At 43.6% G+C, this 22,406-nt stretch overlaps 1 protein-coding gene across 1 annotated transcript in view; it reads right to left on the minus strand.

Annotated features, from left to right (window-relative positions):
* Window positions 1-22,406, minus strand: part of DNAH11 (dynein axonemal heavy chain 11) — a 293,033-nt gene that overhangs the window by 16,440 nt on the left and 254,187 nt on the right. Inside the window, 7 exon segments of the mRNA XM_036246718.1 lie at window positions 3,632-3,751; window positions 6,564-6,755; window positions 11,438-11,665; window positions 16,863-16,990; window positions 17,805-17,953; window positions 19,091-19,284; window positions 21,186-21,308. Of these exon segments, the coding sequence (XP_036102611.1) occupies window positions 3,632-3,751; window positions 6,564-6,755; window positions 11,438-11,665; window positions 16,863-16,990; window positions 17,805-17,953; window positions 19,091-19,284; window positions 21,186-21,308 (1,134 nt within the window).

Here is a 22,406-nt window from a genome sequence, read left to right on the forward strand (position 1 = left end):
GCCAGACACAACGATCAGGAATTGGGAAAGCCAGCATCCTGCCACCCTGCTTGCTCTATAGGGTTACTGTCCTTCTTACAGTTTCCCTCCTGGTAGTTAGCACAAGACTCAGCTCCTCCGTTGCCTCTCCAAGTGTTGCTGAAGATGACAAGACTCTCCCAGTTCACTGTGAGTCTGAGCAAGAGCACTTGCCCTTGGCCTGAGTAAGAACTGCCATGGCCCGAAGTGCTGTGAAAGCTGCCCGAGGCTGGATCGCGCCATCGTGGTGTCTTTAGAGCTGAAAGGTGCGTGAGTGAATTTCCAGGCAATGCCTTCATTTTACAAGTGAGTAAACGGAGGCGCGGGAGGCCCTGCACACAGCGGGACAGTTAGTGCTAGAACCTCAGCTAGAACCCCAGCCTCCTGTTCTTGGCATCGCCCTGTGCCCCCTACCATGCCCCGTACAGACATAGCCCAGTGCTTTGGTGACCCGTGCCCCAATCACTCCAAAGAGATCAGCACTGCAGCCGACGCAGTGTGCGCAGAGAAAACCAGTGGGCTTTGGAGTCTGTGAGTTCACATCCTGACTTTGCCACTTACCAATTGTTTGAACTCTGCGGGTTTCTTTTTTGATTACATGGAGAATAAATTCTACTGTGCAGGACTGTAGTGATGGGAAAAAATCATCTACATAAACTGTGTAGTATTGACCCCTGGCACAGAACAAGTATTTAATAAATGGTGTCCATTGTTATCATCACAGATTAAATAAAGTATACAGAGGTATGACTATATTATGAAAATGTATGCTTTATGATAAATATATCCCCATTTATTAAGTATTTTGTTCCACCATTGTACCAATGTTTCAACCCGACAACAGACCCATGAGTTGGGCCATTCTTGTTCTGCAGATGACGAAGCAGAGGCTTGGGTTCAGTGCTGTGTCTCAAATCACGCAGCAAATACAACACAGAACTGAATCTGAACCCAAGTTGGTGGTTGTTTTTTGACTTCAAAGCCCAGCCTCTTAACAGTTGCTGTCTATCACCAAAGTTTTTAATATATGACAACTTTCAGGTGACCAGATACCTTATCTTCCAAAAGTCATGTATTGTACTGTTTGTTTCGTATCGCCAAGTGCATGCTGTACATGAAAGAATATTAATAATACTTCCCTAACTGGCCAGAGATGCTCTAAGGTTCCGTAAGGGAACCTTCCTGAGTGCAGCCACACTTATCCCACAAGGAGCTCACCATCCCGACAGGACAGCGTCACTGAGAGCATCCTGAGCAGCATCACTTCAAACGCTGCGTCGTTAATGGTTGCTTTCTGAACATGGTCCAATGCAAGCAAGGGAACACATTTCCAAGTAAGTTAACCAACGTGAGAAGTGGCGAAAAGACAGCGGCAGATGCTGAGTGTTAGCTCAGTTCCTAACAATGTAAACAGCACGAGCAGGAAACATTTGCACGAGGACGAAAGAACAGCTCTGCAGCCTCACCACGGATTCAGTCTGCTCGACCTTCCTTCGGTGAGTTGAACAGGTAGCTCTGTCCAGCGAGGATGTGAGACTGCAGGTGCCGCCTTTCCATCCATAAAACCTCCCCAGATCTGCACCGAAGGGCGGGTCCCTAAAATTTTAAAGGGCTAACACCCTCCAGGGATACCCCTCAGGTTCTGCCATCTGCATTTGTTTTTCAATCATTTGAACAGGAGTTCAGGCTTGTGAAGGTTAATGGACTGTCTCATTGGGCAGCAGTGATTCGCTCCTTCTCTTCGGGCCGGAGCCAGAGAGGAGACATGAGCAGGAGCTTCTCACTCGGCCCCAACCTCCACCGTCATTCTGAGAAACCAGCCTCTGGAAAGGTCAAGCTCCACCACTGTTTATCTTTCCCGTCTCCATGGAAACCTGCTCCCAGACCTCTTCTGAGGAGTGACGTCCAATTGTGTTAAATTGAAAGTGTCTTTCTGACCTGTGAAGTTCTGCTCATTTAGAACTCAGGAAAGACCAGGAGACTCACAATCAAAAGTAACACTTAAGCAATGGTCACAGGGTGGGGAAGGGTCTTCCCCTGCATTGTTCCCAAATGGTTTAACATGATTAAAAGTAGTAAAAAAAAGAACCTGTCCCCAATTTTCTATATTAGATCCGAGGAAGGTTATCAAAACTATATAATGTTGCTCTGAGCAGTGGTGAGAGCATCAGCCGAGGTGTCGTGGGTTCGATTCCCGGTAAGGATGGGTACCCGGGTTGCAGGTTCCACCTTCCATCCCGGCTGAGGGCTTGTGTGGGAGGCAACCAATCGTGTGTCTTTCTCACATCGTTGTTTCTATCCCTCTTTCTGTCCCTCCCTCCGTCCCTCCCTCCCTTCCATTCTCTAAAAATCAATGGGAAAAAATCCTCAGGTGAAGATTAACAACAACAACAACAACAACAACAAACTATGTAATGTTTTGATGCGATGAAATCCTCAGAGAAATTATAAACAGGAGTTTGCTCAAACAGTTTAAACAATGGCACTCTCTAAACAGTGTTTTGTCCTGGGAGTAGAGATGACAGTGTAGGGTGCCCTGGGTTTCCAAGAAATAATCATGCAATAGCCATGAACTTGGGGACCTGAGAGAGAACACGAGAAAAGTGTGGCCACCTTTTGCAGTTACCTCAATGTGGAAAACAAGGACTGAGTCCTTTGGCCAGGAAACACCGTCCTGGTCACAAACACATGGGTATTCGGTCTGTGCAGACACAGGGCTGGGAAGTGAAAAATGGGCAGAGGGTGCCTTGTCTCTTTAAACTCCAGTCCAGGGGTGCTCGTCCCCTTCCTCACAGAAGGAAGAACTAGGTTCTCAATTCACCACATTTTTCTTGAGCACGTGTTTAGTTAGAAGTTAATGATTAGGATTTAGAAGATTCCAGGGCTCTGTGACAAGAAAAAACTACACTAATTTCAGAGGCCTCCAACTGAAATCAACACACATGTCTTCTGGCTAGGGCTCTTACTCGGGATAACAGAGTGACCTGGGGCAAATCACTGTGCCTCAGTCTTTTTGCCTATAATATGGGCTAACAGTGTCAGCTCTGCATACCTCACACGGGTATTCCGAAGACCAGTGAGCGTGTACGTGAGTGTGCTTCACCTGGGCACTCGCGCATGCACAGAAATCACCTGGGTGGTCCCGTCAAAACACAGATTTTCATCCTGTGTGCCTGGGATGGGGCTCAAGACTTTGTATTTCTAACAGATTTCCAGCGCCCTTGAAGGTGGGGCCGAATGCACTTGCAAAAAGCTAAGAATCCTCAATCACACTTAAGAATTATCTATATCATGAAATTTTTAATTTTCTTACCAGAATTTTCTCCTCAATAAAATGAATTTGTTTTTTTTATCCTCTCCCAAGGACATTTATCTTCAGATAGAGCGGGAGGGAGATAGGGAGGGAGAAAGAGAGAGAAACATGGATGTGAGAGAGACACATTGACTGGTTGCCACCCACACGACCCCAATCGGGGCCGGGGACAAACTGCAACCGAGGTACATGCCCTTAGCGGGAACTGAACCCGGGACTCTCCAGTCCGCAGGCCGACACTATAATCGTTGAGCAAAACCAGCCAGGGCAATGAAATGAATTTTTTAAAAAGTGTCTTACCAGAGATGGATTGATGAATTCTTCTAAATACACCTGACACAGTTTGCGATCCCAATCATCTGTGATGTGGCCCCCATACATGATCTCACCAAAAAGATACCGGAGGTCTTCCCATGGGACCTGGGGGAAAATCACATAAATGATCACTTCCGGGCCCAGGGTTTCTGTCTCAGGGTGTTTGACAGGTGGCAGGACCTGTTCCTCCACAAACCCCTCTAACACAGTGGCCCCCCAAACCCCCAACCGCAGGAGCATTTAAAAGAGGCTCAGCCTCCATAGCCCCCGGCTTAGAGCCCTGGTCTGGTAAGAGGTTCAGGGTTCTGCAGAGACTTTCTTGAGAGAATCATTTTTGGTGTTTTCATACATTCAGGGGAAATTCACTAACACTGAGCTGTTTATGTGGATTTTAGAGCAAACTGAATTAGTCCTGGAACATGTTATGCGAGGAAAACTTACACATTCAAAATCTCATCCAAAAAAATCATGAGAGGGTATGAATCCAGTCAACCTCCAAAAGTTCATGCAAACAAATCCCCTTGCCACCAACTGACCTGAGGGCTCGTTTTATGGCACGACCGGCCTACTCAACATTTTAAGGGGTCTAACGAATGACTGTACCATGTTTTATTCAAGAAATCACTCTATCTCCTCTTCATTTGGCTTAGCAGTGTTTGAAGTCTCTCTTTGCTACCCTTTAGCTTCCTCTGGGTTTGCAAAACATGCCAGTTTGTGCTGAAGCCTTTCTAGACAGGAACCTTTATACCCTCGGGGGCAATATACCGCCTCCCAACAGCTCAAGTAAAAACTTAATTACAGCCTTTCTTTGTTGCACGATGTGACAGAACAAGTAAAATTGCTCCGGCTGGTCCAATGCACTTGCTACAAGTTTATGTGAATTTGAAAAAATGAACCTCCAATATATCTTTCTTTTAAGCTGGTTTGATGTGAATGAAAAATAAAGAAGTGACTGTACCATGTTCTCTCTCTCACCTACCCCAATGGTCTACCTTCCATATAGCTGAAGAGGATGTAAAACAAGAACTTCTTCATTTTATTTCTCTTCCTGATTACACTTAATTAATGGTGGCTATGCACCTTACCATCTGGTATGTATCTCCCTCAAGATTTTAATCAGCGAGGGAGTCTGTTCTTTTTAATAACCAATTCTCTTTCCCCAAATTCTGATCTGCTTTTTACAGATAATTCTTGAAAAGGACATTGTGTGTAACCAAAATATGTGCACATATTTACTTAATTCACCAGTGCGTATAACTTGCTTTGTGATATGCAGCAAATGACTCAGGTCAAGATATCTGAGAGACAAATGAGCGTGTTAAAAACCTAAGGCAGGCCCTGGCCAGTGTGGCTCAGTTGTTTGGGTGTCTTCTCGTGCACCAAAAGGTTGCCAGTTCAATCCTCTGTTGCGAGGTGTGCAGGGAAGGTGTGCAGGAAGCAGCCGGCCAACGTTTTGCTCAGATGTTTCTCTCTCTCCCTCTTTCTAAAAATCAATAAAGAATATTTTAAAAAGACACCAAAAAACCTAAGGCTGGACTGAGAAGCAGCATGATTCCAGTGGCTACCTGGTGTTGCCAAGTCTCTGGATGTGGGCACTAGAGGAAACACACATGTCAACACCTCTCCTCCTCCCCTTCGTTTCTGTCTCAATCATGTACAAGATTCCGCTGAAACAGGATCAAACTGCTGGTCAACCTCATGGTCCAGTTATAAAGGACTTGGATACAAGTGTTAAGTGGCCCATTTTGTTTTCTACCCAGGACTATTACAATAGTCAATTTTATGTCCCACATTAAAAAAAACTGCTAAGATCAACAGAAAATAGTATTTATTAGAAGGGGCAAAATATACTCAAGGTATGTATGCAGACTTACTTTTTAATTTCATGGATTTTAAAAATGATAGCTATGGCACATTGATCATCACACACCATATTAAGGCCATTTATTTTGGATACCACTTATTCAAAATGTGTTTCATGGGAGAACACACCCATGTCATGTACAAAGTGTACACATTCTGATAGTGGTCAGATCCCCTCTGAAGCCTGAGAACACTTGGATAACAACAATTGTAACAATGGTTACCAAAAGGAAACATAAACAGTCACTTAGACACAGAAAAACAGATGAGTTGTTTCAAAGGCCCCTTACAGAAAGCTGGCCCGGAGCACACCTGGTTGGTTTTGACAAATATATCTCAAATTTAACTTAATGGAAAAAGTCCCCCTTAGGAGGCCTAAGCCAGAAACTTCTTACAAATGGTTGCTGTTTGAAATCTCATCGTTGGGTTTATAAGAGTTTACACAAATGTTCCTGATGAAGCATTGCTGCTCCCATCTGTAAAACACATTTGAGCTAGGAAATAAAATCATTCATCTACCTTTAACTTCAAATCAAGGGGAACATTACTGAGAAAGTCACAACAAGGTGGCATCCTTAATACATAATAATGACATATGCAGGAAATGCACCATTATTTATACTTGTGACGCGCTGTAAATTGCTTCCATCATCAGGACTAATTGTAGTGATTATTAATGCAGTGTTATGAACTGTCAGAATTGCTGTATGTAATTACATTTGTGCAAATGCTTCATTACCTGCCTAATGAATCTGGCATCTATGCACATGTAAACCACTGTTTTTGTTAACATAATGAAGGACATTTTTTTTTTTTTTTTTTGCACAAAGCTGCTGATGTAGAACTGGTTTGACCTATCTTACGAAATCCGAGCATCCAGTGCTCGGGAACCTTTGATCTGGTTTATTTTCACACTTGGCAGAAGATGCATACAGAGTGTCAGCCATTTCAATAATAGCTTCCAGAGGGAAATTACGGCCCACTTTGATAGTGCCCGAAGACTGACAGATTCAGCACGCTCCTCGGAAGAGGTTACCTGACCACTGGCACTTACGCTGGGGCTTGCCTCTAAGTAGTTGTAGAGGACATCGGCACAGATGGCGAGGTCTCCGGGACCGAAGGGATAGCTGCGGCTCCAGCCCTGGGGGCCGAACCTCCGCCTCCCAGCCGCGCAGGCGTGGAAATAGCACAGAGCAAAGAGGAGGCTTTTGAACTCCTGCTCCTTGGAGCACGCTTCAAGTGTATCCTGGGAGGGAAGACACGCGTTTCATTACCCATCTGTGTGGTTTCCAAGGGCAAGGGTCTGGGTTTGCAATAACCCTGTAAAGGACTTTGAGGGAGATGTAGAAGAGGTAACATGCGGTCTCCGGCAGGGCCGCCTGTCCTAGGAGAGCATCATAGGAGACTGTCTGCTTCCCATTTGCCAGTCTGCTGACTTCGCTTTAGTTATTCTTCTGAATGCTTCTAAGTTCACTAGAAAATGAGACAACTCATTTTGACCAGTAGAATATTGCTTGACATCATTTTCCCCTGCAAGAAAATTGTCCCAGATAACACATTATTTAACCCCAAGTACTATTTGCCCCTGGTTTCACAGTAATACAGAATATCTGGGCACATGGCCACCGATCAAAAGACTATTTCCCAGTCACCCTTGAAGACAGATGCTTTATATAACCAAGTTTATGCCAACAGAATCTGAGCAGAAGTGATGTGTCTAACTTAAGTCATTTACTTAAAAGGAAACTTTGCCCTGGTTGTTGCTCTTTTCCTTCTTCTGTGGGCTAAAAACGATGATGACTGGACAATCATGGAAGCCACAGTAGGTGTAGCAGAGGTGCCCATCAGCTTGGGTGTGTGGCTGATCTGGACAGAGCAGCCAGTTACATGTGAGAGAAATTACCTTGTTTGAATCACTATATTTTTGTGCTGACCCTTCACTAATACAATCACTATGACCAATGGTTTCCTTCCAATGAACTAGAAGTAAAATTCATTGATGGGATGACAGAATGGCATAGGGAAGATTAAAAAAAAATACACACTCCCTAGACTAGATTTTTAAAAAATTTTTGAAACTGCAGAAGGAAGCCCCGCTGGTGCGGCTCAGTGGTTGAGCATCAAACCATACACCAAGAGGTTGCTGGTTCAATTCCCAGTCAGGGCACATGCCCAGGTTGTGGACCAAATCCCCAGTGGGGGACATGCAGGAGGTGGCCAAACAATGTTCTCTCTCATCAATGTCTCTCTCTCTCCCTCTAAAAATAAATAAAGAAAAATATTTTTTTTAAAAAGTTTTCCATAGGATTAAAAAAATGCAGAAGGGAAGTTGAATCCTGGTATGCTACACTGATATGGTTATGGCCCCATGAAATCAAAAGGTAAAAAAACAGCCATCTGATCTCCTATGGCTTACAGGTAGTACCTAACCCATCTTCTGATCTGGCAGTTCTGCGAGGCAAACAGGAAAGGTTGAGGACGACTCCTTCAGCTGAGGGTGGGTAGCAGAAGAAGTAAGGCCAAGTCTGCACCCTCCTGCCTTGTCCTTTACAGTGGCCCAAGGACAGCCAGTCTGACGACCTGAGCCATGTACAAAGATATTTAGCATCTTTGGGGTGAGATTTCATAGCTGGTCCCCAGGGAACTTCTGGTAAAATTTGAAACCAAGATTATATTTGTTCTCTGGTCCAGGACCAGAAGAGCTTTTTAGTTTTTTTTCTGTATCACTTTCATCAGAATCCAGGGCTACCACCCAATATAGTACTAGACTTGGCCAGGCCACATACAGTATAGACCCAACTAAATCACTAGACAATTTCTAGGAAACTTATGGGGTCTGGAAATATACAATCCTTAAAACAACTTTTCTACAACAATACATCAAATAAAAGGCAAGCTTTTGAGAGCAGAGAAGAGAAACCATATAATTAGAATTAATCCTGAGGATATAAAAATATATTACTTTTAGTAAGAAATTTATAAAGGACCAAATAGAACTATCACATTTTCTTTAGGAATGATAATCTAACAAGTCACCTAACACCTACTGGAATTATAGGTAATCCACAGAAAACCAAAGGTACTACAATAACTAAGTACATTAATTCCATCTATATTTCACATAACTGACCTAGTTTTACCTCATTGCTAAAAAAAAACAAAAACAAAAACACAAGTCAATGCTCATTTTATTACGCTCTGATAATATAAATGCCATTGGAAGAATATATGAATCAGGCTTTCCTATGAAAAAGTATGAGTCTACCCTAACATTCCACATTTCAGGTCAGTCATATTCTTCTGAACCAAGTCACGAGCAAATAAATATCAGAAAATATACAAATAGCACTGTGAACAGAGAGCAGGCATTGGCACACAGACAGCAGTGCTACATGCACACAGATGCCAATGTTACAGGCACAATTATTTGTTTTTGCTGCAAATCTTACAGAAACAGAAATCTATATTCTTACTTTAAATATCTGGTAATCTGGGGATGAAAGGAGCCCAGAGAACTCCTTTATGGACTCTTCTTCAAGAGGCCGATGCTACTGAGCGGAAAGTGGCATTCAGGCAACATCCTACAAGAAATGGTTCTTTACATCTTGGTCACATAATGATCATATTTACATAAACATTCTCCAGTGCTCAGGGTAATAAATAACTGATATTAAATGAACTTTGTTCAATATGAAGCCATGCATCAAGTTTGGAGATAAATTCTGATTGGGGGGAAAGATTAAAAATACAGATCTAGCCCTGGCCAGTTTGGCTCAGTGGTTAGAGCATCGACCTGCGGTCCAGAGAGATCCAGGTTCGGTTCCTGCTAGGGGCACGTACCAAAAAAAAAAGTAAAAATACAAATTTAATTGAATTTGAAAATTAAGGAATGCAAAACAAAACTATCCAAATAGAACAGCTAACTTGCCTAGATCCCTTGGGTGCTTTTCTTATCTGAGAAGGGGACCCAGTTAACAGGAGTGACTGGGATTCATTCACCTAACCCAAATGAATATCAAGGCAGATGACATTCATCATCCTTTGTCCATGGCACAGGCCTCAGTAAGATAGGGTCACAGTAGCCACAAGAACACCCAGGACGATTCAAGGAGACTTGGGAAAAGAAGTGGTCTGTATCACAGACCACTAATTGCCTGCCTTAAATTGTCTTCTCACTGACTTTTAGCTGGGCATATGGCTACTCAAGATAAGTTTTCTTTTCCCCGCCTCTCTTGCAGCTAGGTTAATGCAAAGTTTGAGCAATGAGATAAAAGAAGGACTGTATTAACTTGAAGAAAGTATCTTAAAAAGAAAGCAAACATGTTCTCATTGTCATCTTTGTTCCTTCTTTCATCCTACTGTCGGGAACATGGATATGGGGGCTGTAACTCTCCCAGCACCTGAGACCATGGCAAGCCCACCCTAGGAAGGATAGAATGGTGAAACTGGTTGGTACAACTTGTTGGTGACACATATGAGCTCTGAATGACCTACCTCTAGGAATCTCATATGGCAGAAATACTTTTTAAACTTAAGTCACTGCTTTTGTATACTTCATTCATAAGTAGACAACCATAATTCTAACTGGTAAAAAGGTGCTGGGAACCTCTTCACAGATAGCAAGGAAGCACAGGCTAATATCTATGAACTGCTTAATCTGAATAAAAATTAAATCTTGTATTCTAGATTAATGACAGGTCAGCATTCATAAAAGACTCTTTAAAAATTTATATTTTCCTTAAAGTTTCTGTTAGTGTGTTTGGTTTGGGCTAAAATAATTTTATGGCAAGTTCATTTAGTGAATTACTTTGATTACTTTTGGTTTTGCTACTTATGATCAAATTTAGTCTTACTAATTAAGAGGATCCTTTCCACTAGATAAGAAATAATATTCCACTTGAAGTTCTTAAGAATCTTTCCAATAAATGTAACCTTCAGTTAATAAAAGGGTTTTTCCAGACAGCAATGGAAAGAACTAATACTTTCATGAATAAACTAGAACTGGTGGTTTTTAACTGGAGGAGGACTTCATGCATAGTCTTTGGGGGATCTGTTTACCCCTATGATTGCATCAGATTATAAAAGAGGTCCTTACCCACCCCCACCCCCCCAAATGCTGAAGGACAATTGTGCTGAAGCATATTTGTTCATGAAATGCTCAATTTTCACGAATAAAGACAATTATTTTTGGGAGTCAGATGAATCCTATTTCAAAACATCAAACTCCTCTTTTGTACTTACTTAAAGAGCTTGAGAATATCATAAAGATCCCAAAATTATGAACTGAGGGACAATTAAAAAACAAATACATGTCCTCCACAGTTCACAATAATGCATACTGCAAATATGTAACTAGCTTAACAGGAGTTTTGAGTACCTTCTATTTACAGTCCATTGTGTTTATATAGGCTACAGATTACTCAATTATTTGAGTAATTAACTGTATTCATCAAAACTATATTCTTAGGTAGCTAGTTATTAAAATTCCTTCACAATGTTGGTTTGGGTATTGGCCCAGAAGGTACTAGAGAAAAGTTAAGCATGTGCACATGTGTGCATACACATCAAGAATTCAGCCCTAGCCGGTTTGGCTCAGCGGTTAGAGCGTCGGCCTGCGGTCCGGAGAGACCGGGGTTCGGTTCCCGCTAAGGGCATGTACCTCGGTTGCAGTTTGTCCCCGGCCCTGGTTGGTCGTGCGGGTGGCAGCCACTCAGTGTGTCCCTTTCACATCGATGTTTCTCTCTCTCTCTCGTCCTCTCTCTCCCTCCCACTCTATCTGAACAAAAAATGGAAAAATGTCCTCGGGTGAGGATAAAAAAAAAAAAAAAAGAATTCACTTCATCCCTCTGTACACGTGACATGAGTAGACGATGGTTCTACAGTCTTGTGAGAAGACCCTGACTATGACAGACCAGACTTCTTTCTTACCTGATCAAAGTTGTAGAGAGCGGCATGTAAATTGGCCAGCATTCCTGTAGGAGGTTCATTAGTGATCTTAATGGAATTTTCCAGGAGCCCTTGAGGGATGATATGCTCAGTTGGTGTAGGTGCAGCCTCGGCGCTCATGAACACCCTGTAATCTCTGTGGCTTCCTTGGCTGAATCTTTCAAGGAGTTTCTCCAAGGTTCCCAGCCACTTGGCTACCAAATGGACATTCTGAAAGATAGTATGATGCATAATTCCTGTGAAACTCAAGTATATTAATTAAATTATAGGATTACAACATTTTTTCTACACATCAATGTGTTGAAAACTCAGAGAACAAGGATTTAAATGTTCCTTTATTGTCATGTTAGGAAAACAAAACAAAACAAAACAAAACAGAATTAAACAATGAACACATTAAGTGCCCCAATTCACCACAAATTGTCTTTGTAAACCAAAATCTTCTTCCAACACTCTTATCTACTTCCAACACCTACCCATCACTTCTGAGATAAAGTTGCCTTATATGCTTCTTTGTTACAGTTCAAACTCAATTACTGAGATTTATATGGGTTAATTTAACCAAGTATAAAAACTGAAGGCCAGCCCTGGCATGTTTGGCTCAGAGGTTAGAGCGTCGACCTGTGGTCCTGAGAAACCCGGGTACAGTTCCCGCTAAGGGCATGTACCTTGGTTGCAGTTTGTCACCGGCCCTGGTTGGTCGTGCAGGTGGCAGCTACTCGATATGTCCCTTTCACATCGATGTTTCTCTCTCTCTCTCTTCCTCTCTCTCCCTCCCACTCTATCTGAACAAAAATGGAAAAATGTCCTCGGGTGAGGATAAAAAAAAAACAACTTAAGACCAGAAATGTACCAGACCACCCACTTCATTTTTTTCTGATGGAATCCTCTTCTACTCAAACTCCTGCTCATGAGAATATGGACTCAGAATGATGTGAGAGACGAAAGGCTAGCTGAAAAAGAAAGCAACCAGCCTTGGCTGGTTTGGGTCAGCATTTAGAGCATTGGCTTGTGGACCAGAGAGACCTGAATTCATGTTCCTGCTAAGGGCACACACGTACCTCAGTTGCAGTTTGTCCCCGGCTTCTATTGGGGTTGTGTGGGTGGCAACCAGTCGATGTGTCTCTCTCACATCAATATTTCCCGCCCCCCTCTCCCACTCTATCTAAAGATAAATGCAAAAATGTCCGCAGGTGGGGATAAAAAAAAAATCATGAAGGAAAAAGTGTCACTACCACCACTCTTTGATTTTCAATTTCATGACTCACAGATTTGCTCCTCTCATACGAAACAGCCGCACAGTGCAGCTTGGTGGTGGTGCTGGGAGAGGACTGGAAAGCGCCAGCCCACATGCCCCCTGGTTTGGAGCTGCCCCTGATACAGTGATGCAGGCCTCACCCCCAGGGATGTGTTCTCATTTCCAGCAAAGAAAAGCATGTATGATTACAACAGCTACAGAAATACAAAGAACGAAGGCAAAGTAATGCTGCTATCTTTCTTTGAAACCGTTCTGTTATAAAATGACCTATGCTGATTCACTTGTTCACATTTTTAGCTTTTTTTTCTCTCTTGGGCAAATATTGAACATTGGGAGTTATCACGGGCTGAACTGTGTCCCCCAAAATCCATGTGCTGAAGCCCTAAGACTCAGTGCCTCAGAATGCGACTGTCTTTGGAATAGGGTCTTCGAAGAGGTAAACAGGTTAAGCCCTGGCCAGTTTGGCTCAGCAGTTACAGTGTTGGCCCACGGACCAGTGAGTCACGGGTTCGATTCCGGTAAGGGCACATACCTCGGTTGCAGTTCATCCCCGGTCCTGGTTGGGTCATGCAGGAGGCAACCAATCAATGTGTCTCTCTCACGTCAATGTTTCTCTCCTTCTCTCTCTCTCTCTCTCTCTCTCTCTCTCTCTCCCTCCCTCCCTCCCACTCCATTTGAAGATAAATAGAAAAATATCCTCAGGTGAGGATTCAAAATAAAAAAAATAAATAAATAAGAGGTAAATAAGGCTAAAAATACAGTCACCAGCATTGGCCTCAATCCAATATGACTGGTGTCCTTAAAGAAGAGTAGCCCTGGCTGGTTTGGCTCAATGGTTAGAGCGTTGGCCCATGGACCAGTGAGTCGCGGGTTCGATTCCAGTCAAGGGCATGTACCTTGGTTGTAGTTTGTCCCTGGCCCTGGTCAGGGTCTTGCAGGAGGCATCTAGTTGAGGTATCTCTCTCACATTGGTGTTTCTCTCTCTCTCCTTCCCTCCCACTCTATCTGAAGAAAAATGGAAAAATAGCCTTGAGTGAGGATTAAAAAAAAAGAAGAGGAGATTAGGACACACACACCGAGGGAAGACCATGTGACAAGACAACCATCTACAACCCAAGGAGAGAGACCTCAGGAGAAACCAATCCTGCCGACACCCCGATCTCAAACTTCTAGCCTATAAGAACGATAAGAAATAGTTCTGTTGTTTAAGCCACCCAATCCATGACAGTGTGGTACGGCGACCCTGGCAAACTTACACAGTAGGTGCGGGCTCTCTCGTTTCCTCCCTGCCTGCTTGCACTGGACCACAGCGAGCGCTTCTCACACCCAACTGCGCCACTCACACAAGTGGGCAGGACCAAGCACAAAAATAAAACCCGTTTGGCAAACACAGAGGTGGGCAAAAGTAGGTTTACAGTTATAATACAAATGGTACAACAATTAATAATACAAGAATAAACTGTTTCGCATGCTCACAAGTGTAAACCTACTTGTGCCAACCCCATATGTCCTATTCATTGAATGGACAACAACAATCCCTTACTTGAAAAGTTTACTTGAAACAAATGTAAACATTCTAGACTGTAATGTTGGAGCCAGGGGCCAGAGACACCTCCAAGTGAGCCACCACTGAACAGGCATTTGGGGACGTAGCCGGGAACCACTGTTGAGGATACTGGCTTTGGGCTGTCGAGACTCTTGCGCCTATTTGTCCAAGGGCAGTAGGGCCTGTGCAACATTTTCACCTGGTTCAATATATAGAGAACAACCCACTTTTTGCCCATGACAAATGATTTTTGAAACCCATTATGCTAACTTGGAAACCCTCCGGTGTGGACCTGAGATAAGACAGCTGCCAGCCGGCCGCCATGGTGATAGTTTTCTCTAGAGTGTAGGCTTTTGATAAAATGCTCGCGGAATATCCCTAGAGGGGCTATATCTGATCATAACAACTGATCATTGTGGAGTCTGGTTAAGAACATATTAATATGTGCATCCATGTCATATCCCTACACTGATATAATTTAATGTAAATTAAAAACAATACAATAGTTTCCATTTTGTTGGTCTCTTTCTTCAAAGTCTTGCTTCTCTTTTAACTGTAAATCAAAGAGATACTGGACTCCTCCAGCAACTGGGTCAGCCGAGCCTGGGATAGTCTCTCCTCTGCAGTTCTGAGTGTGGAGAATAATAGCAAGTGACAGTTTAAGTGACTGGCTTACCGCTAAGACAATCAGAGGTCTCGAAGCAGATGCTTCACAAAAGAATTTCTTTTTTGAGATTTTTTTTCCTTTTGGTTATTCCTCACCCAAGACTATATTATTTTTTAATTTTTAATTTTTTAATTATTTATCCTCACCCGAGGACATATTTGTTCAGATAGAGTGGGAGGGAGAGAGAGGAAGGGAGAGAGAGAAGCATCGACATGAAAGGGACACATCGAGTGGCTGCCACCCACACAACCCAACCAGGGCCGGGGACAAACTGCAACCAAGGTACATGCCTTTAGCAGGAACCGAACCCGGGTCTCTCGGAACCGCAGGCCGATGCTCTAACCACTGCACTAAACCGGCCAGGGTGACCCAAGAATATTTTTTCATTGATTTTTAGATAGAGTGAAAGGAAGTGGGGAGACAGAGAGAGAGGGAGAGAAACATTGATGTGAGAGAGAATCGACTGGCTACCTCCCACACAACTCCGACCGAGGCGGGGATGGAACCTGCAACCCAGGTACATGCCTTTGACCAGGAATTGAACCTGCACCCTTCAGTCCACAGGCCAACGATCTAACCACTGAGCAAAACCGGCCAGGGCAAGATCGTTTTTTTTTTTAACAGTGAAATTTACAACTTGCATTTTTGGAGGCAACTGGTAGCTTCACACAGATCTAAAAATGACAGAAACATTTTACTTTGAATACTATGTTCTCTTGAGGATGATTCTACCCCTCTTAGGTTCTTTCCAGTTTGAGCTGCTGGGTGCCTAAGAACTCTCTTTGTGGGAAGATCCCAGCATCTACACAACTGTCGGGGAGCAACTGCTGTCTCTGAACAGAGCAAACCCTCCGTTGTTACCTGTCTGGCTCTGGGAACCCCAGAAGGGGACCCAGCCTCCCCAGTAACTCGCTAAGATCTCATCTAGGCAGCAGGCAGTACCCTCTTCTAGAAGGTTATGTTCTCTTTCAACCCTTCCACAAATCACATTTCATTTCAAGCAGAAATGCCAAATGCACCAACCCTGGATCCTGGAGACACTGAGGAGGCCGTGTCACATCTCGGCATGAGCGCTGGAGCATGGATGAGTGGGAAAAATGTCACTTCCTGCCAAACAAACCTGGACTCAAGTATCAGCTCTGCCCCTTTCCAGCTCTGTGGCCTTGAGGGTCTCCAGACCCCTCTGAGGCTCACCTGTCTCATCTTGATTATGAGGATGATGACACCTACCCTTGTGGATTTGGGGTATGCTCTGAGGTCGTTATCCCGAGAACTGCTAGCAAAGAGTCTGACTCGTACATGAGAACCTTCGGGATCAGTGTTCAGTGACTCAGGTGGCCATGCCAGACCTGTGGGGACGAGCTGGCATGTCTCCCTGTGGAAGGAGTCAGTCAGCAGGGCTCCTCAGTGCCCCGACACCTGGGCTGGCTGCATTGGTTTCTGGGTGCTTGCTAGAATCCCCAGCCAAGGGAGCCCCCGGAGGACGCTGGGTTGCAGACTCACAGACCCAGACAATGCTAGCTGGAAAGAGATAAAGGGGAAGCCTACCCTAACTCTCTGAATTTACAAACAGGGGAATGTTACACAACTAGTTAGGGGTGAGTTGTACGAGATACATATAAACGTGAACGCAAAGGAGAGAAGTTAGGGAGCGTGTGGGCCCTCTGTGCAGGCCTGCTTGGGCTCCAGCACTGCCTTGCAGGTATCTGATATCTCTAAGTCAGGAGGGGCCAGGGCGCCCGCCAATATTTTTAATTTTAAAGCACAATGCCTAGAAAATCTCTCAACAGATGATAACCATCCTGGTGAGAAGACCCCTAATCACCTTTGGAGGTGTCACTAATGCTGAGAAAATCCACTGGAAAGGCTCCTTCCTATTGGGCTGGTCAGCTCCCTGTGTTGTATCCAGTGTTCTCCATGAGCACGTAATACTCACTTGGAGGAGGACCCAGTGTCCCTCTTGGGAAGCCTTCTCCAGTGCCATTTCTGCCACCGTCTCCTGACCTTGTCCTAAAGACACGTTGTGGAATTTTCCTGAGTCGATTGTGAACCCGAGTCTCCTGCCTGTGGGACAACACGACACGGTGAGAGGTGAGAGGAGGCTGGAAATTGGTGCTCCAGTGGCCATCTGTGGTCACCACCGCTACCTTCCAGGTCACTTTCCTGCAGAACCAAATAAACCTCGGTCCTTTCGACCAGCAGCACAGGGAGCTCGCAACAGCTGCCTCCTTGCACGCATCCAGGAGCCTGTGGAAAGTGGTTCCTCTGGTTTTATGGTAATGAAGCTTGTGACGTGTTGACAGATGGCAAGCATTGTCACTGAGCTTTACAAACTCTCGCTGGAGCAGCACAGCATTTCCCTCGTGAACAGGGAGCAACATGTGGTAGGAATCACATGGTTCTCCGGAGGGATCGGCTCACTGGGTAAAGGCAGGAGCCTCTCCCTTCGAGGCCACGCTTGGATGGAGCACAGCCAGGCCACAGCTCTAGCGACCCGGTCCTCGGTGCAGGCGGGACTCAGCAATCCAAGGCAGAAAGCGACGGCGCCTTGCACAATCGAACAGACCTGCTCTAATGACCATTATTTAGTCACAGGGGGCACGAGATTACATGAGCATGGAGAAATGGCCTTCTGGCCCTCACAGAGTCAGAAGGTGGAAAACAGTATAAAAGAAACTTACATTATGCCAACCAGAGGCATGTGCCCTTTGAACATTTCTTCAGACTGTACAGTGTTATTAGGCGAACATTTCCTATACACTCAGTCTCCAACAAATGGGAAAAAAAAATCAAAGAAACAAAGATAACTGTAAACTGAAAGGAAGGGTGGGGGGCGGAGGGGGGCGGAGGGCAGCCAGCAAGCCTCCTGGCCACTCACCCAGGGTCTCCAGGTCTTTGAGGGCATCTACCCCTGGAGACAGGATGAAGAACACGGGGGTGGCAGGGCTGCTTTCCTCAAAGGCTTTAGCTAAATCCAGTCTGGTCCTCTCCACGTACTTTGCACCCAGTTTTTCCTCCACAAAATTCCTATAAAAAACAATGCCAACGACATGACCAGTGCTTGTTTTTGACCTTGCAAAGTATCACAGGCTGGATCACCTTAAACCCCAGGCACAGGAAGAAAACAAACCGTGTTTTTCACGTTTTATCAGAATGACAATATGAATCCAACTAGATGTACGTAATAGTGTCCATAAGATCCCTCTGAAAATCAGAAGCTTACATTCCACTTTGGGGGGCTACTGAGACCCCCCCAGTACCATCAGTTGCCTGCCTATGGCTTTGTATTCCCCAAATCTCCTGCCAGACACCCCCCCCCCCATTACTTATTAACAGTTCATTAGATTTGCCACAGTGCAATTTTCCAGCCTGCTGGGCTTCTCATGAATATACAAATGCTTTTTGGGTTGTTTCTAACACAGGAAAGCTCAATTAAGCAGGGATTATTTTTCAGCAGCACCAGATTTAGCAGAAAGTAAGTAGTACTAAGCAGAATTAACTTGTAAAGCGGGGTTCGACAGAGGTGGCTGCAAAGGGAAAATTGGCTGATCTAGACAAAGCCAAGGCAAAAAACACGCGAGTCCTACTAAAGAAAGAGGAGCGTGATCGGGAGGGAAGTTGTGAACTCTTAGGTTGGTGAATTCAAATTAGAACACGACTTGTATGAATTAAGCAGCATATTACCATTTGGAAGCCAAAAGGGCAGAGAAAAGGACACTTGAACCCAGATGTAGACAAGGCCTTCTGCTTTTAAATCGTGCTTGTTGCAAAGTTATGGGACTCTGACTGTCTCTATGAAAAGAATTCATTTTTATTTGACATGTAAAATCTTTGGAGCCAAAATGCCACCGCAGAATAAAAACGATGGAAATTAACACTTGGATAATGCATGTTCCTGACCTCTGAACTCTGCTGACACTCATCTCTCTTCCTAGAGTAGTCCCCCTATTTCCTTGTCTCCCCTGCAGATTTCAAAATCAAGTGTCTCAGGAAGGCTGTCCTGACTCGTGTTGAGCACATTTTAACAACAGCAGTGAGTACGATATCAATATCTCAGCAGAATCACTTCTCATCAGTACGGGTTGTAAATGCGTCCAGCACATTCTCCTGGCCCCTAAGTCTCCTCCAGGTTAACCTGCATTTCTGAAGATGCTGACTGCCCACCTGAGAGCGTATGCCATCCTGTCAGGGCGCAGTGCTCTCAAAATAATCAGCTTCTGAATTAAACTCTTCTTCTTCCATTCTTGCGGTAACTTTTCTTTCTCTGGACACTCGGATTCCACCCACTTCCTCCACTGCTTGGCAGATCCTTCCACGTCTCGGTCTATGCCTCGAAACTCTTCCATAAGGGCTACTGCCTATAACACAATAGGGGAACAGAGAGGATGGTTCATCTCAGCATTTGAGATAGACTTGTGAATGCATCGAACCCCATATAAACACGTTGTGCTGGACAGCTGGACAGTCTTTATCTCCTCTCCAGATTTACTCTGCACCCTTTTCTGCCCTGCTGTGAGGGTGATCTCTAAGAGTCTCCTGGACTAAGCTCCCTGGTTCTCTGGCCTGGCTGGGTTTGTCCAATAGGAAGCAAATGGCAAGGGACAGGACGGGGGGGAAGGGAGAGGTCAGGGTATTCCTCCCCCAGCTCTGAAGTGACACAGTCTGGCATGTTCACCAACCGCCACAGCTTCTATAGGCTGGCTCTCTCCCATAACTTTATTTCTCATTCATTTTACTAAATGCTCTTTGCCTTCCTTTTTCCATCCCACCCCTGGTTGATTCCTTGTTATTCTTCCCATTCTAGAAAGATATCCTCTACTCTTTGTTCAACTCGCCTTTGAATGTGCTGTCTGTTTTCTGCTGAGGCCCTGACCGGTACGCAATTGACTGTATAATTTTAAAGTATAATTCTAAATAAATTTGAATTAAAAGTTATATATTTTTATTTTATTTATTTATTTTTTAATATTTTTTTTATTGAGTGTAGAGAGAGAGAGAGATAGAAACATCGATGAGAGAGAACATTGATTGGCTGCCTCTTGCACGTCCCCCACTGGGGATCAGGCCCACAGCCTGGGCAGGTGTCCTGATCAGGAATCTAACCGGTGACCTCTTGGTGCATGGGTCGACGCTCAGCCAGTGAGCCACACTGGCCACGCAAAAGTTATATATTTTTAAAATAAACATCTAAATATACTATGAAAATAAGGGAAAACATAGTTGTTTCCAATGCATAGAAATAGCTCCTTAGGAAAAAGAGTGGGCCAAAGCTTCGCCTGTGAGAAGCATCTTTAAGGAATTCTGGAGCCTGAGAATAAGCACTTGGTAGCAAAATAAAGAAACTACATTCAGGCATATTCAAAACCATTTATGTTCCTTGACTTCTCTCAAAGGTCTAAAGACTATACATATTAACAACTTTTCTGCCCATTAAATACGTCAAAGTTCCTTTACTTCCAAAAAGAAATTAGTCAATTTAGTTGTATACCTGAAACAAATATAGTATCGTGTGCCAACTATAATTGAAAAATATATTTTTTTAAAAAAGAGCAGCCCTGGCCCATTTGGCTTGGTGGTTAGAGCGTCGGCCTGTGGTCCAGAGAGACCCGGGTTCGGTTCCCGCTAAGGGCGCGTACCTCGGTTGCAGTTTGTCCCCGGCCCTGGTTCGTTGTGTGGGCGGCAACCACTCGATGTGTCCCTTTCATGTCAATGTTTCTGTCTCTCTCTCTCTCTTCCTCTCCCTCCCTCCCATTCTGTCTGAACAAAAAATAGAAGAATGTCCTCGGGTGAGGATAAAAAAAAAAAAAAAAAAGAGCAAAAAAATTAGTCAATTTAGTAATATAAAGATCAATTAAAGAACATTACATTGTGCACCCTATTCCTGCAACTGAATGGTATGTATCACTTGCATAGTTATTTATTTATTTATTTAATCCTCACCTGAGGACATTTTTCCATTTTTTGTTTTGATAGAGTGGGAGGGAGAGAAAGAGAGAGAGAGAAACATTGATCTGAAAGGGACACATTGAGTGGCTGCCACGACCAACCAGGGCCACGGACAGGGACAAACTGCAACCGAGGTATGCGCCCTTAGCGGGAACCGAACCCGGGTCTCTCTGGACCGCAGACCGATGCTCTAACCATTGAGCCAAACCAGCCAGGGCTCTCACTTGGATTTTTAAAAACTACTTTTCTACATGTGAGAGAACTGAGATTTGAAATAAGATTTAGAAATTGAAAAGCTACATTCCTAACATACCTTAATGGCACTCCACGACTGAGTAGTTAGGAAGTCGACAGGACTCAAGTGAGTGTGTTCAACTGTGAACCGAAGCAGGAAATCCAACTCTAAAGGGTCTATCTCCTTCTTTCTCAACAAAATCTTGAGAGTACACAAAATTGAAAAGAGTCATTTGGTTTACACAACAAGATCATGACACAGAAAGCAGTCACTGCTTAGTGGATATGATTGAATAGCAGAAATAAGTCTTCTGAAAATTTGTATAGATATATATCTGTTCTATAATTGAAATAAGAAATAAGTTAGGCCCATGATCTCAAAACCTTGATCAGAAGTTTAATAGCAAATAATTACAAAAGCTGATTTATTCCAACTTTATACCTATTAATAACCTATTTGAAATATGATTTCACATTTAGTTTCCTGTTATTAAATCAAACTTATCTTAAAATTTCTTATACAAACTGGAAAGCCTGAGATGACAATGGATTGAATTACTAAACAGAAAGTAAAGTTAGTACCATAAATTAGTCTTGGTATAGGAATTATATCCAAGACACCATGAGAATCACACTATAAACTGGAACAAATTTTAGATATTCTGAATACAGAATTGGTGAGGAGTCCATAGAACATTTTGGGCGCACAAATGAAACATTACCAACTTCCACATAAAAACCTCACAATGTTAAAGATGGAAAATGCTTGAGTTTTAGACTATTTTTAAATTCTAAATATTTTCATAATACATTATGGGTGGTAATATGCATGAAAATATTTTATTTTATTGAAAAATTAATTCTTAATTCAATTTAATGTTTCAACAAACAAGAAATTGCCCAGAGACATATGAAGCATTGATAAGCACAGACTGTCAGGGTTTGAGATAGATAGCTATGGCTTCCAAGGAGAAGTTTTAAATAGATATGCATGCCTGTGTGGGCATGTCATGTGTTGTCGTTCCTGATCTATTGCTGTTGGTGAGCAATATGCATAAATACACAAATTTCAGCAAAAAACCACCAAACAATCTGATTTAAAAATGGCAGAAAAACTGAATAGACATTTCTTCCAAAGAGGACATGCAAATGGCCAACAGAGACATAAAAAAGTGCTCAACATCACTTATCATTGGGGAAAATGCAAATCAAAACCACAGTGAGATATCACCTCACACCTAGTAGGATGGCTATTGGCAAAAACAGAAGAGATGGCAAATGCTGGTGAGAATATCGAGAA

This window comes from Molossus molossus, unplaced genomic scaffold (assembly GCF_014108415.1).
Source record: "Molossus molossus isolate mMolMol1 unplaced genomic scaffold, mMolMol1.p scaffold_m16_p_7, whole genome shotgun sequence".
Lineage (NCBI taxonomy): Eukaryota > Metazoa > Chordata > Mammalia > Chiroptera > Molossidae > Molossus > Molossus molossus.